The following is a 13912-nucleotide window of genomic DNA, read 5'->3' as shown; positions in this document are numbered from 1 at the left end:
CCAGCCAATTTCCTTTATATTTTTTTAAGATATGGTATCTTACTATGTGGTACAGGCCTCAGCCTCCCAAGTAGCTGGGATTATAGGTAAGAACCACCACACCCAGCCCAAATTAGATTGTTTCTAAAGAAATATTCTGACCACGCCTTTAAATATCTGATCACAATAGTCACCTACTCAAAAACTGTCCTTGACTTCTGTATTAGTTTCCTATTGCTGCTGTAACACAAACTTAGTGGCTTAAAATGGCACAAATTTATTATCTTACAATTCTGGAGGTCAGAGTCTAGAATGTGTCTCACTGGGCTAAAACCAAGATGCCAGGCTGTGTTCTCTTTTGAATGCCTAGTGGAAAATTCATTTTCTTGCCTTTTACCACTTCCTTGGAGAAGGAGTCTACATGCTTTTTTTGGCGCATGGCCCTCTTCTGTATTCAAAGCTAGCAATGGCTGGTTGGATCTTTCTCAAATTCTATCACTCTGACCTTCTGCCTCTGTCTTCTACTTTCAAGAACCTTGTGATTCCATTGGGATTGCCTGGATAACTCAGGATAATCTCCCTATTTTAACATCAACTGATTAACAACCTTAACTCCCTCTTTAACTCTAATTTCTCTTTGCTATGTGACATAAGACACTTACAGTTTTTGAGCGTTATGATGTGGACATTGTGGAAGAGAGACATTATTCCTCCTACCATGGCTTCCCAGTGTCTAGCAAACCCATCCTGGCTGTCTGGGTCTTCTACACTGTGGGTTCCAATTTACTCTCCCGTCTTACCCCTGTGCCCTGTGTTCCACACACACCAGTCCATCTGCAGATCCCCCAACACACCCCACACTCACACAGCTCATAGCTTTGTTTCTTGCACTTTATCTTCTTTGATGTTCTCTTCATTCCGCCCTGCCTCCCTTTCCCCACCACCAAGATGAAACTCTGTTCATCCTCAGACTCATAGCAAATGCTTCTTTCTCCATGAAGCTTTCCCCCTAACTTTTTCCCTCTGGATGTTCATATCATAATGTTTGTACCTCTCTGTAGAACTTGACATTCTGCCTTGTTTGATAGTCATTTGTGTTCTTATCTCCTCTGCTAGGTAATAATTTGAGGACAGAGACTCATGGATTCATCCTCATATTTAATGTCTGTTAGGCATATGCAAAACTGAACCCTTGATTTTCATCCACACTCCTCCAGAACTACTATTCCTTTAGTTTTTCCCATCACTAAAAGCACCTCCGTTCACCCAGTTGCAATTGACACAAACTTTGGAGCCATTCTCAACTCCTCTTTCCCTCATTCCTCACATCCAATTCATTAGTAAATTTTACCAGTGCTACCAACTGATCTAAGCCACCAACATCTTTTGCCTGTCCTACAGGACTTCCTGTTTCAAGTCTTGCCTTTGCACCTGTCACTGCACAAGTCAGAATGTGTGCATGTGCACATAAACACACACATAAATTCTATTTTCAATTCAGCAGCGAGAGGGATCATTTGCATTTTTTAAAAGTCTAAGTCTGATGATATTTCAGCCCCGCTTAATGTCACATATTCCCATCATGCTTGGAATAAAATCCAAAGTCCCTATCATGTTCTTTAGGACCCTAACCTCATTTCCCACTGTCCACCTTGCTCACTGTGGTCCATCCTCTCTTTCGCCCTCACAGTTGCTCACACAGACTCTTGCCACAGGGCCTTTGCATTTGCTATTTCCTCAGCTGGTGGACACTCTTGTCTCCAGATAGCCACAGGATTCATTACTTACATCCCTTCTGTCTCTGCTCATCCCCTCATGTTCTTTGGGTCTCTGTGTAAATGTCACTTCATCAGAGCGGCCTTCCCTGACCACCCTGTCCAAAAGAAGAGCCCTTCACTTATTTTGTCACTATCTATACTCTTATCCTGCCCAAATTTTCTTTATCCACCTATCATTACATGACATGGCATTATACATTTATTTCTTGTCTGTTACTTCCCAGCAGAATGTAAGTGCCATGAGTGCAGGAACTTTGTTTTGACCTATATTCTAGTCTCAGCACCTGAATGCACACATAACACAGGATAGATGTTTCATGAATATTTGTTAAATGAACAAATTCATCTTTGTATGCCGTCTTGTTTCTTGCCCAGTTCTTTGATCATTATAATAGATGCTGAAAAAGGATTTCCTGATTGAATTTTATGTATATACCAAACATTATATAACATAATCTACAAAGGAAAAACAACCAAGAAATGCCACTTTTTCAAGATAAATAAAGGTTACAAAGAAGTCATCACAATTCTGCCTAGCCTTTTATCATGTAGTTCTGACATGATGGATGTCTCTAGAGTGCAAAATGTATCCAACTGAATGTTCCAGGAAGGAGTTCAGAAACAACTCCAGGCAGGCCACACTGCCTCTCCCTACAGTGCACTGGGACAGGGTACCTGAGTGGATGTGGAGAGGGCCTAGGTGACTGCGAGCCACCATGCCCTGTAGTTAGGTACATCTAGCTTCAGCAAACATAAAGCCTGAAGCCTTGTTCAGTCCCACCTAAGTTTTTCTTCTCCTTAATGCATTTCTCTCACTTTTAGAGTACTGGTTTCTTAGAAGGAGCCTTTGTCCTTTGTTTCTAGGTTTTTATTATTAGAGGAAGGGAAAAAAAAAACTCAAAATAAAAATAAACATATAGACCGGGCGTGTTGGCTCACGCCTGTAATCCCAGCACTTTGGGAGGCTGAGGCAGGGGGATCACTTGAGGCCAGGAGTTGGAGACCCGCCTGGCCAACATGGTGAAACCTTGTCTCTACTAAATATACAAAAATTAGCTGGGCGTGGTAGCACATGCCCGTAAGCCCAGCTACTCGGGTGGCTGATGCAGGGGAATCGCTTGAACCCACGAGGCGGAAGTTGCAGTGAGCTGAGATCATGCCACTGCACTCCAGCCTGGACAACAGAATGAGACTCAAAAATAAATAAATAAATAAATGAAATAAACATATTATCTCTAATCACTCACTCTGTCTTGTCTCACATACAAGAGGGCAGTTTTAAAAATTCATCTTTTTTTTTTTTTGGCCATGCAATGTATATAATTATGCAAATGTCTGGAATCAAGTTCATTTCATTTAAGCTTATTGGTTTTAAACTATTATTTGCATAATAATTTTAAATAATACTCTCCCTTTCCTTCAGAATTTCCTTTTATACTGACTCCCTAAATTTAGTAGCACTGGCCGGGCATGGTGGCTCAGGCCTGTAATCCCAGCACTTTGGGAGGCCAAAGCGGGGGTGGATCACGAGGTCAGAAGATCGAGACCATCCGGGCTAACACGGTGAAACCTCATCTCACTAAAAATAGAAAAAATTAGTCGGGCGTGGTGGTGGGCGCCTGTAGTCCCAGATACTTGGGAGGCTGAGGCAGGAGAATGGCATGAACCCGGGAGGTGGAGCTTGCAGTGAGCCGAGATCATGCCACTGCACTCCAGCCTGGGTGACACAGCGAGACTCCGTCTCAAAAAAAAAAAAAAAAATTCAGTAGCAGCAACAGTATCTTTTAATCTGAAAACACAAATATTAATCACAATGACTCCTTTTTGGTTCTCAGGTTGTTTTTCTTGCATAGCAGATGAGAACATTTTCTAAGATAGTGGTTTTTGAATCTTGTCTTCACATTAGAATCATTGCAGAACTTTTAAAAAACATCAATGCCTAGGTCCCACCCAAGACCAGATCAGAATCTTGGAGACTTGGACCCAGCCATAAGAACTTTTTTTTAAAGTTCCCCTGGTGATTCTAATGTACAGCCATAGGTGAGAACCATAGCTCCTAGCATATACAACTATGAGTCACAAAGAGATAGCGCAGTGACTGGAATAGTAGCAAGAGGAAGCTGACCCCAAATTTACATTTTGCTATGGTTAATCCACAGAGATAATCTCCCTGTGGACAATTTGTTGCCTTGAATACTCTATTACAAGACTGGATATAGTAATTGCTTTAGACAATAAGGATATGATTCAAAATACAAATAAATTCAGTAGGAACTCAAGGTATTTTAAAGAAATTATTAGTCAAAGATCAAATTTACTCACAGTATCTTCTTTAGCAGTTTATGGCTTAAGAAATTCTGTATTTGCCATGTATTCTTTCCCTCTCCTGCCTCTTACTGTAATTAATGCAGGAAACTCAAGGGAGAGGAAAAAAGTCCTTATTCTATTTTTCTAAGAAGTGATTTCCTAAGTGGTTTCTTGTGTTGGTGGGTCATGAAGAAAAGCTTGGAGGTGGTTGACATTCAAGACACTGTTGGGAATCTAGACATTCTACAAAGAAACAGAGGGGAAGCATAGGCCTTCAATAAAGAGGTAAAGTAAGGCAAAGAAAAGATCTAGGCAGCCAAGATCCAACAGGAATGGACAATGGGTATTGCCTAATTGCAGGGACACTGTGGAAACACTCTGCTTATGTACTTGACTCTGGCATAGTATTTTTATTACATTGAATTTTTCCATCACACTGCTTATAAGAATTTCCAAATTGAGCACTTATTAGTCAAAAATAGAAAGGTGATGCTAAAGAACAAACTTATAGTCTATAAATGCTACAACATAATTATAATCTGGATAAAGAGATATAAATTGGTTTGGCTGAGAAAACCTTGACTAAAATCAATAGGATGTTGTCTATGACTTCTGTAACATAAATATATCCTTCTCCAGTTCTGTCAGTTCCTGAATACTTTATAAAATGTATTTTGTTCAGGTACCTTTTCAAAACAACTGTTGCCAAGCTCTGAACTGGCACTGGAAAAAAAAAATGATTATCTTCAGGGAACAGAGAGAGAAAGAAAAGAGAGAGGAGAAATCTTAGTATTACATAAAGCATTGTGATTGCTTCTAGGTAATTTAAAAATCAATGTCCCAATGATTTCAATTTACTTTTTCTGCCAGATCCTTCAAACTGCCTGAAAAGTGTGAAGCAGTCTTTTTGTAATAAATTATAATTTGTCCATGTATTGATTAGATATTAGCCATTTATTAATGTGTGTGTGCATATATATGTATATATAGATGTGAAATTTATTAGTGCTTGAACCACTATCTTAAAATAATTAGCAACGTTTCACCAACTATAATGACAACTTCTAAATGATGAACTGCCATATAATTTCTAAATCATTACTACTGGTTGGCACTTATCTTTGACATGATTGATTTAATTCTAAAAGAAAATGATGTTTCTAAAACCCTGAGATTTCTTTTTAAATTCCTGAGCATTAAGAGGATCAAGTTACATTTGTCTTTGAGACGTTATCGTTATCACCTCTTCAAGTTCTTTAACATTATACTCCAAATTCTATATTCTTAGTCCTATATTTACTGCTTATGTATTATTGATATTTTTAAGGTAAATCAATATTCATTTGTCGACAGGAGCATTTTTTTTTGAGAGGAGTCATTCATATTTTTAAAAAGAAATTTTTTTTTAATGTCTCAAATTCAAGAATTTACTGTTCAGGAGGTAAGACCACAAGTTTTATTGCAGAGTGATGGTAAGCTTGTTTTAAATACTATCACAATATTGATGTAGAATTTTTTTCTTTTGGATTAATATAAATATATCTTGTTAGAGTTAACAGAAAGTTTTCCTGTGAACACAAGATGCATTCCCTTTTGGACTGTTTTTCTGCTTGATCCCTCAAAAAAAGGAAAAATGTCAGTAACTTTTAAAAAGATACATACCTTTGATAGTTAAGCAACAAGGAGAGCAGAAAAGATCAAGGGAAGTAAAAACGGAACCAGAACCAGGTGCACTACAAAGCCAATTAGTTCACAGGCTAAGGACACTGCTTTTTATAAGTTATTTTTCTCCATTGGGAACAGTTTTCTGAGACTTCCTCTCGCTGCTCTCCATCCCGGGAGTCCTAACCAGGTTTTATCTTTTTTTTTTTTTCTTTTTCTTTTTCTTCTTGCTTGCTTTCGAGACCAAAAGAAGTTGTCAAAGAAGTCATATTAGGTACATTTCACTGAAGGTTTTCTATTTTCAGCAAGTTTTACTGTTCTCCAGAGGACTCCTGACTATCCCTAAACACAAAGGGTAACTGGGCTCCCCGTAGACTCTTTTGAGAATCTATTTCATGAAAACTAGGAGCCCTCTGTACTTCCCAAAATGGACCCGCAATATTCCATATTTGATTCGAGGTCGTTTGTCAAGCCACAAAAGCTTATCTTTGAACCCCAAGTTGAAAATGCCTGTGTAGAGCGAAAAGGTAAGGAACTCTCTCACAACTTTCGAGAGTCCCCTCGACCTTTCAAGGAAGGTCATTCCATCTGAGTTCTAGATGAGACCAGCTGAAGCTCGGACCTTGACCGTGAGCTGGAGTAGGTGGATCCCCGCTAACCACTGGCTTTAAATGGAGGAAAAGTTAACTTTCTTGGCTCCTTGCACTTCTCCAAACCCAGTCCGGTAGGCGCAGGACCCGGACTGGGTCGAGGCCTCAAAATCTGAGACCAGGCAAGTCAGGTTTTAAAGTAACCCTCTGGGCACCACTGGTCGCCGCGCGTAAACCCACCTGAAAGACCGGAGCCCTGGGGCTCCCTGATGTAGTCATTCCTGGTTTGAGCACAGCCTGCGCCACCTGGTCTCCTCCTAGCAATGAGAGCACACGCCGAACCCTCCCCGCGCAGTCTAACACCGACGCTGCCTCCAAACCTCCCTCGCGGGGAGCCCCTGGGTGCGCGGGGCGTTCTTACCTTGGGGTTGGTCAGGAGCTGGTGCTCGTCGCTGTGCAGCAGCGCCCTAGAGTTGGACTCAGAGTTGTTCACGTAGACCTGGACGCAGGGGTACTGCGAGGTGCCCCTGCAGTCGGCGCCACAGGTGAAGGTGCACTCGAACACCTCGCCGATCTGCTGCACCGACAGCACCGTGCAATTGGCCTCCGTGGCTTGCAGATCCTGCAGCGCGGGACTCAGCCAGCAGAAGCCGAAGATGAAGAGCGACACGACGCCGGAGATGATGAGAAACAAGCCGAGCCGGATGCTCTTGTCCTCGGCTTCCGTGTACTCGTAAGCCACCCGGAGCTTCGCCATCGCCCCCCACTCTCGGCGGCTGGCGTGCTCCCCCCGCCCCCTCCCGCCCCCGGCGCCGAGCCCGACTGCCTCGGGCGGGAGGAGCCGCCGCCGCCACCGCCGCCGCCGCGCGACAGCAGGGGAGTGGGCGGCGAGGGGGAGCGCGCGAGAACAAAGGGGCCGAGGCCAGCGACGCCCCCGGCGGCGGCGGCAGAGCCCCCCAGCCCCCCAGCCGCCGCCTGGGCCCCGCGGTGCAGCAGCCGCTTCAGAGCCTCCTGCACCCTCGGGCGCGGGGAGCGCACGGACCGCTCCAGCTTCCAGCGCCCCCTGCCAGCCTCCGCCCCCGCACTCTCCCCGCCTCCCCCACCCCGCCTCCTCTCGTCGGGTGTCTCTCTGTCTCCATCGCCCGCTGGCCGCTATTCCGCGGACTCGCCCGGCAGCTGCCCCAAGGCTAGGAGTGTCTGAGCTGGGGCGAACCCGGGGGCTCCCCCGTGCAGGAGGAGGCTCCGCCCCGCCCCGTCCACAGCCGACCTGGGCCCTTCCGCCCCGCCCCGCCCCGCCCCGCCCCGCTCGGGGGCGTCTCCTTTGGGCGAGGAGCTGACGGGCACAAGCAACAGCGGCGACTTGCAATTGGAATCTTCGCTCAGTCCCCTTAGAGGGACGTCCGAGATGAAAGATTAAGATCAATTTAGCTTAACCGGAGGGAAGTTAATAATAATAATAAAATAATAATAATAATAATAATAATGAGGGGAGGGTGGAGTTCAAGTGGAGCGGCGGGAATCTTGAACTCCAAACGAGGACTGGTCACCTGCAGGGAGAGCGGCCAGGCTCCGGGCGCACCCCGGGAAGCGGGCACGGGTGGCGGTGTAGGAGGACACGGGCCGCCCAGGCCGGGCTGATCGAGATGAAAGCCCCAGCCTAGCGGTGTGCGCTGGGAGGTCCCCGGGGACGACTGAACCGCAGGTTCCCATGCCAGGAGCGGGCTGGCGGGCGGCGGTGCCGGAGGCGTGACCCAGCCGCGCCCACGCCGCCAGCGCAGCCGCCCCAGGGAGCGCAGTAACCGTCCCAAGTCCCAGGACTTGGGCCTCCTAACCGTCTTGGCGCAGACCCGCGCCCCCTGACCCTGCTGCGGCCGGGAGGGCTGCAGGATTGGAGTTAAACAAGCTGAGTCAGGTGGAGTTTGCTGTGGAGGCAACGTGCGTGCGGGCAGGAGGCTGGACGAAGGAAACTTGCTGCTTAGGTTCTCGGTGACCCTTGTGGCAACTTAGGTCTCCGGCAACTTGATTTGCCCCCATGGCTGGGGCTGACTGAGACCAAAGGAAAAAGGTGGAGAGCTTTGCAACCTGGAAATACCACTTTTCCCATCAGAAAAGTATTCTTGCTTTGGGGCTCCCAAGAACAGAATCATTTCTGTCGTTTCCCTCCTTAGGAGTCGTGCCACCCCTGACCCGCCCCAGGATTTGTAGATGAGGTTTCCAGGAGCGCTGCTTAAAGCGACAGCGGCGGGCAGACCCACTTTGGGACAGGTACTTTTTCTAGACCTGTGTTCTGCTCTTAATTCTTGCCGTTGCTCCCTCTAGTTAACGCTAACTATGCTTCAGCCTCTATTCTTTTCATGATCTTTTTAAAGTTAGAATTACCTTTTCCCAAACCACACTTTTATCATAAAATCAAACTTGAGAGCTATTTATATCTACATTTCGAAGAATAAAATCAGAATATTAACTTCCTTGCAAACTACATAAACTTTTTTTGTTTGCTTGTAAGTCTCAAATGAATAAACTCTTAATTATGTTCCTGATGAATACGGAAACATGGAATCATGGAATTCTTGACTTCTCTTTCCTGGACTTCAAATGTTACTTAACTGGTATTGAGTATCTTTCGACTGCAGTTCTGATACGTTATTTTGAAGCACTACATTATGACAGGTAACAAGTATTTCCCAGCAATAGGCAAATTAATTAAAGGAAGATCCTAGTGTCTTTTTCTCAACAAATTAAGAAGATGTAGAGTTTGAAAAACTTCCAAATTAGGAAGATGCTTTGTTCTCTAATACCTTTCAGGTTTTGAGATTTTATTTTTTTTAATTTAAATGTAAGAATTGTATTTTCTTGTTAGCATAAAGACAATTGTGATTACATTGCTTAAAAGTGAGTTTAATAGTTGAAATAACATAACCCAAAATCACAAATCTTCAATCTGAATCTTTTTCCTATTTCAGGAAAAATAAAAAACATAGGAAATATCTTTTTTCTATTGTTATAATCTTCTTTTCCAAGAAACGAAAAGCCATGTCTAAGATCTGAAGCAATGATGAACAAATAACAAGATACAATTATTCTAGCTCAGTATGTTGAGGAACTGAAATGAGGCAGAATTAATTCCTATTAATGCACAGCAGTTGGGGGACTACCAATAATTTAACGAATATGGTTCATTTTTCAATGATTCCAGAGCTCAAAGTCTTCTGTGAATGAAACCTCTGCCTCAAAACTGAAGTACGGTGGTCTAAGTCTAGGGAACAAAATCAGAAAATTCTATCTTAACTGAAATTCTTGAAGTTTTAAAATCCATTTTCTTTCAGTTCTGCATTTAGTCAATTTCTTTCTTGGCAATTATTCTTAAAGTATTTAAAGAAACTTGTGTCTTCTGTTCTTTAGACATTTTTCTCCTGTTTCCTGTTTTTAATTTAGCTTTTCTCTGAACACTTTATCTTCACATCTTTATTGAAAGTCAAACATATTAAGACTTCACAAATTAAATCAATTTCTATTTTATTCTTAATGAAACACTGGAAGTGTTTATTAGTTTTACTTACTTGAAGCGGAGCTGCTTTATCACATTCCCAAGGAAGACTGGATATGTCAGCCCCTCAGTTTCAGAATACAGGTCACCACTTACTTGTAAGTCAGAATGGTAGTAAGAACTCCAGGAAAGCTCAGAAATGTTAAGCTCTGAGGTCACTTAAAATCTCTGTTCCCTGTGGAAGGTGAAAGTAGCACAGAAAAAGCAGCTAGTCCTTTCTTTGAATAGTGTTCCACCAATTAAGATTAAAAATGTAATATTAAAAACCAGACTGACTTATTTGATGTACATCATCTGCAGTAGTTTTTCCAGTAGGATCATGGCCAGGTCTTGATAAAGTTCAATTTAAAAGAAAAATAAAGCCTATCTAAACAAGGGCATCAAAGCCATGTTATTTATAATTTGTTCTCATGATCAATATTCAAGAAGTTCTGTGGCTGATGCTAAAGTTGCAGTATACAATATCATATGTATATATACTTTTTAATAAAAGATTCTAAAAAGAATTATAAGGCAGGCTTTTGTATCCTAGGAATAGAACGGAATTTAGAGTAGGTGGGAAAATTTTTTCAAAAATTGGCACATTATGAAGTTTTTTGATAACTGCGACTAAACACTTGAAAAGTGAAAATACATAGGAAAACAATGTATAATCACCTTTTTTCTGTTAAAATTTATATTCTATAGAGTTTAGACCTTTTTAACTAATTAGATATTACACATGATGAAAGTATGAGTGATCCAACAAAGAAAACCATATAAAACCATTTTACATTTTCTTCTTGATTCAGCAGCTATAATTATAGATTTTGTTAATGTCACAGGAAATTGAGTTCCAGCTTGCCGATACCAAACTAATTTCCTTGCCATGCTCCATTATGAGTGTTAAATATTTGTTATTAGCCTCAGAATTTTAAATTCAAAATACATTTCCTATGTGGTCACTATTTTTTCTGATTGTATTTTCCTGGCCATAAACTTCACCTATTAAAATGAGCACATAATTATTACTAAGAACACTACTTACTATTTCTAATCACAGTAAATTAGAACAGGAAGGGACTTTAACCATTGCCTAGTTCAACATTAACCAAGAAGCTCCCAGACTTTGCATTTTGCTTGTAATTGTAATTATTTAAAATATTTTTTAAAAGCTCAAATTTATGTTTGTGTATAGCCTTTATGTTTGCAACTGAGGAAAGCAAAACACAATCAATTCACATTTTTTCCATTAAAATTTACATTCTGGATAGATTAGCAAATTTTTAATACCATACTGGTAGTGCTCTACAGTTCCTAAAATCTCACCAACTGTTGAGTCTTTCATGTTAACTACAGTGAATCTCTATGGGAGAGATATACACAGGTATGTAGTAAAAGGGAAATCAGCTTTGGAACTTGAAACATAGAGGCCAAGAGGTTTTGGTCCCAGCTTTAGTAGTAAATAATTTGACACAAGGTAAATAATCCTCTCAGTCTACTTTCTGTTGCTATAACTGAATACCTGAGACTGGGTAATTTATAAAGAAACTTATTTCTTACAATTCTAGATGCTGGGAAGTCCAAGAGCATGACAGTAGTATCTGGTCAGGTCCTTGTGTACCCTAACATGGCAGAAGGCAGTTCCATAGCAAGACAGCAAGAATGCCTATTAACTCAGGCCACTGTCCATATAAAGCCACCAGTCTCATCAGGCCCCACACCCTGATGACCTTACTTAATCCTAATTATCTCCCAAAGGCCCCATCTCTAAATACCATCAAAAATATGAATTTGGGGAATATGTTCTAACACATTAAATTTGGGGGACACTTTTAAACCATAGCAATATTAGTTTCCTCCTTGTCATACAAAAGGGTTGGTCTAGAAGACAGTTTTAGTATTCTAGTATCTAATTCCCATTTTTGTTTTGCCATGCACTTTAGAAAATTGGGTATTGCTATATAACAGTATCTAGTGAAGTTAAAAGGTCTTTAACAGAATCCCAAAACATGGAGAGCATGTCCTAGCATGATGGCTAACAGGAAGAGTGTTTGTCTTTAGAGAAATAGATCTATGTCGATGCAACATCTAATATAAGCTAGGTTATTTATAAATGCCCTAATTTAACTTTCTCATGAGAAGAAGAGGGAAAAACATTCAGAGATTAGGTAATTTTTGCAAGGCTGCACACATATTGTGACAGGGCCAGGGGATTTTATATTTGCATTTTACATAGTATCTTATATTTAAGAAATACTAACCACTTGAATATAATAAATTACTTAAAACATTTTTTCTACTATACTATGCCACTTCTAAGAAATTTGTTAACAAAAAGAAGTGTAGATAATACAAAAAGCATTTACAAATGGATTTAAAATGTGTTTCTTTACTTATATCTAAGTATAGTTAGGCTTAATCAAAATCTCTACTGTGAAACCTGATTATGAAGGGGACGGTGAGGCTGAAGGAACTAATAATTTATCTGGTCCCTCTGCTTAATTTTACTCTGAATCACATTTGTGTTGAAAATAGCCTCTTCAGATGCTGAGCAAATAGTAGTAGTACTGTTTTATGTGGAACAGAGAGATTAAGTTAGGTTTCCAGTGGCTTGCTAAAAATTCAAGCTAAATTCAAGGTACAAGTAAATACAGGGAATAACTAGATGTGCAACAGTTATAAGGCAGAAGGAAATCCTATCCTCTGCAGACTGAAAAGCATCGAATACTTCTAATAATAGCTTTCTTTTTTTTTTTTTTTGCCTTTGCTTGGACACTTCCAGTGATGGAAAGATGTAACTCCTAATGATTTCTGGAGCTTTTGAAAAATTATAAACTGGTACTTTATTACTGTAGATTGAAATTTGCCTTGCCATAACAGCCATGTAATGGTCCTTATTCTACCCTCCGGCATTACGTAGGATAAAGATATTTTTAAGAATAAAGCCTTACATGAGGCAGGAGAATGGCGTGAACCTGGGAGGTGGAGCTTGCAGTGAGCCGAGATCGCACCACTGCACTCCAGCCTGGGCGACAGAGCAAGACTCCGTCTCAAACAAACAAACAAACAAACAAACAAAAAACAATAAAGCCTCACAAATGACTCTACCTCAGATGTGAGAAGACAGCCATTATGTCTCTCCTAGGCCTTTTGTTATGCACATCTTCCAGTTTCTTCAGTATTCTCTTTTGATATGATTTAGGAAACTAAGGTTTTAGCCTTAGTCCAAAATGCTAAGAATGATAAGTCAAAGTTGGAAAGGATGCCCCACTTTAACATTCGAAAGTCTGAGCTTTTCTTTTCCATGATATTCCAATTTACAAACACTTCTAGGATAATGGATTTTGTTGTTCAATGAGTGTCATTGCAAATGTAGAGAATTTGGATTCCTAATAGTGATATAAGTCAACTAATATTCAAATTTTAGACCTATATTAAATCATTTAGAGTGAACTGAAAAAAATTATACAAAACTTTAGATAAAAAAGGGAAATCTGGAAATAACTTTTTGAGCAGAGGAGTAACATGACTTGCATTTTTTAAAATGGAGATATAACTCATGCAATAGACAGCATGTTATATTCGAAGAATATTAACCACTTGACAATAAATTAAAACATTCAAAATAAAAAAACAAACATTATCTTTCTCTTGAGGGGAAATATTTAACAACTCAAAGACAGCTCATTTTTCATGCACTGTTACATATGGTAATTAAAACTCCATCTTAAAATAAATGTTCAGTATGTAACAGATTTAAAGGTAGCTTTGAAACATTCTGGCTGCCCCAAATCTTTATTTTTATACATAAGATGAAACTATTTATATCATTCCCTCATGTAATGTTTTCTCATTCAGATGTATAATTTTGAAGAATAAATGTTTAATTTAAAATAGTTTTCTCATTATAAATTAGTATCAAGAGGCCTGATTCTAAAAAGAATCAAGCAGACTCAGCGATCTGTGGACATCATACCACCCTTGAAATTTGAAGTGTTTCTTCCAAAATGTTTGAAGAACTCATGTATTATCATCAAAATTACCTTCATTATGCACTAGGAAATAGT

General features: G+C 40.6%; 1 protein-coding gene across 1 annotated transcript in view; it reads right to left on the bottom strand.

Moving 5' to 3' along the window:
- The window catches only part of KCNMB4 (potassium calcium-activated channel subfamily M regulatory beta subunit 4), a 68799-nt gene extending 61211 nt beyond the window's left edge, over positions 1–7588 (bottom strand). The window contains exon 1 of the mRNA XM_055236738.2: positions 6738–7588. Coding sequence (XP_055092713.1) covers positions 6738–7073 — 336 coding nt within the window. The 5' untranslated portion in view covers positions 7074–7588. The remainder of the gene's footprint in view (positions 1–6737) is intronic.
- Between the last annotated feature and the right edge of the window lie 6324 nt (positions 7589–13912).

The sequence above is a fragment of the Symphalangus syndactylus genome, chromosome 13 (assembly GCF_028878055.3).
Source record: "Symphalangus syndactylus isolate Jambi chromosome 13, NHGRI_mSymSyn1-v2.1_pri, whole genome shotgun sequence".
NCBI classification, from domain to species: Eukaryota; Metazoa; Chordata; class Mammalia; order Primates; family Hylobatidae; genus Symphalangus; species Symphalangus syndactylus.
This window is presented reverse-complemented; position numbering and strand designations above follow the sequence as displayed.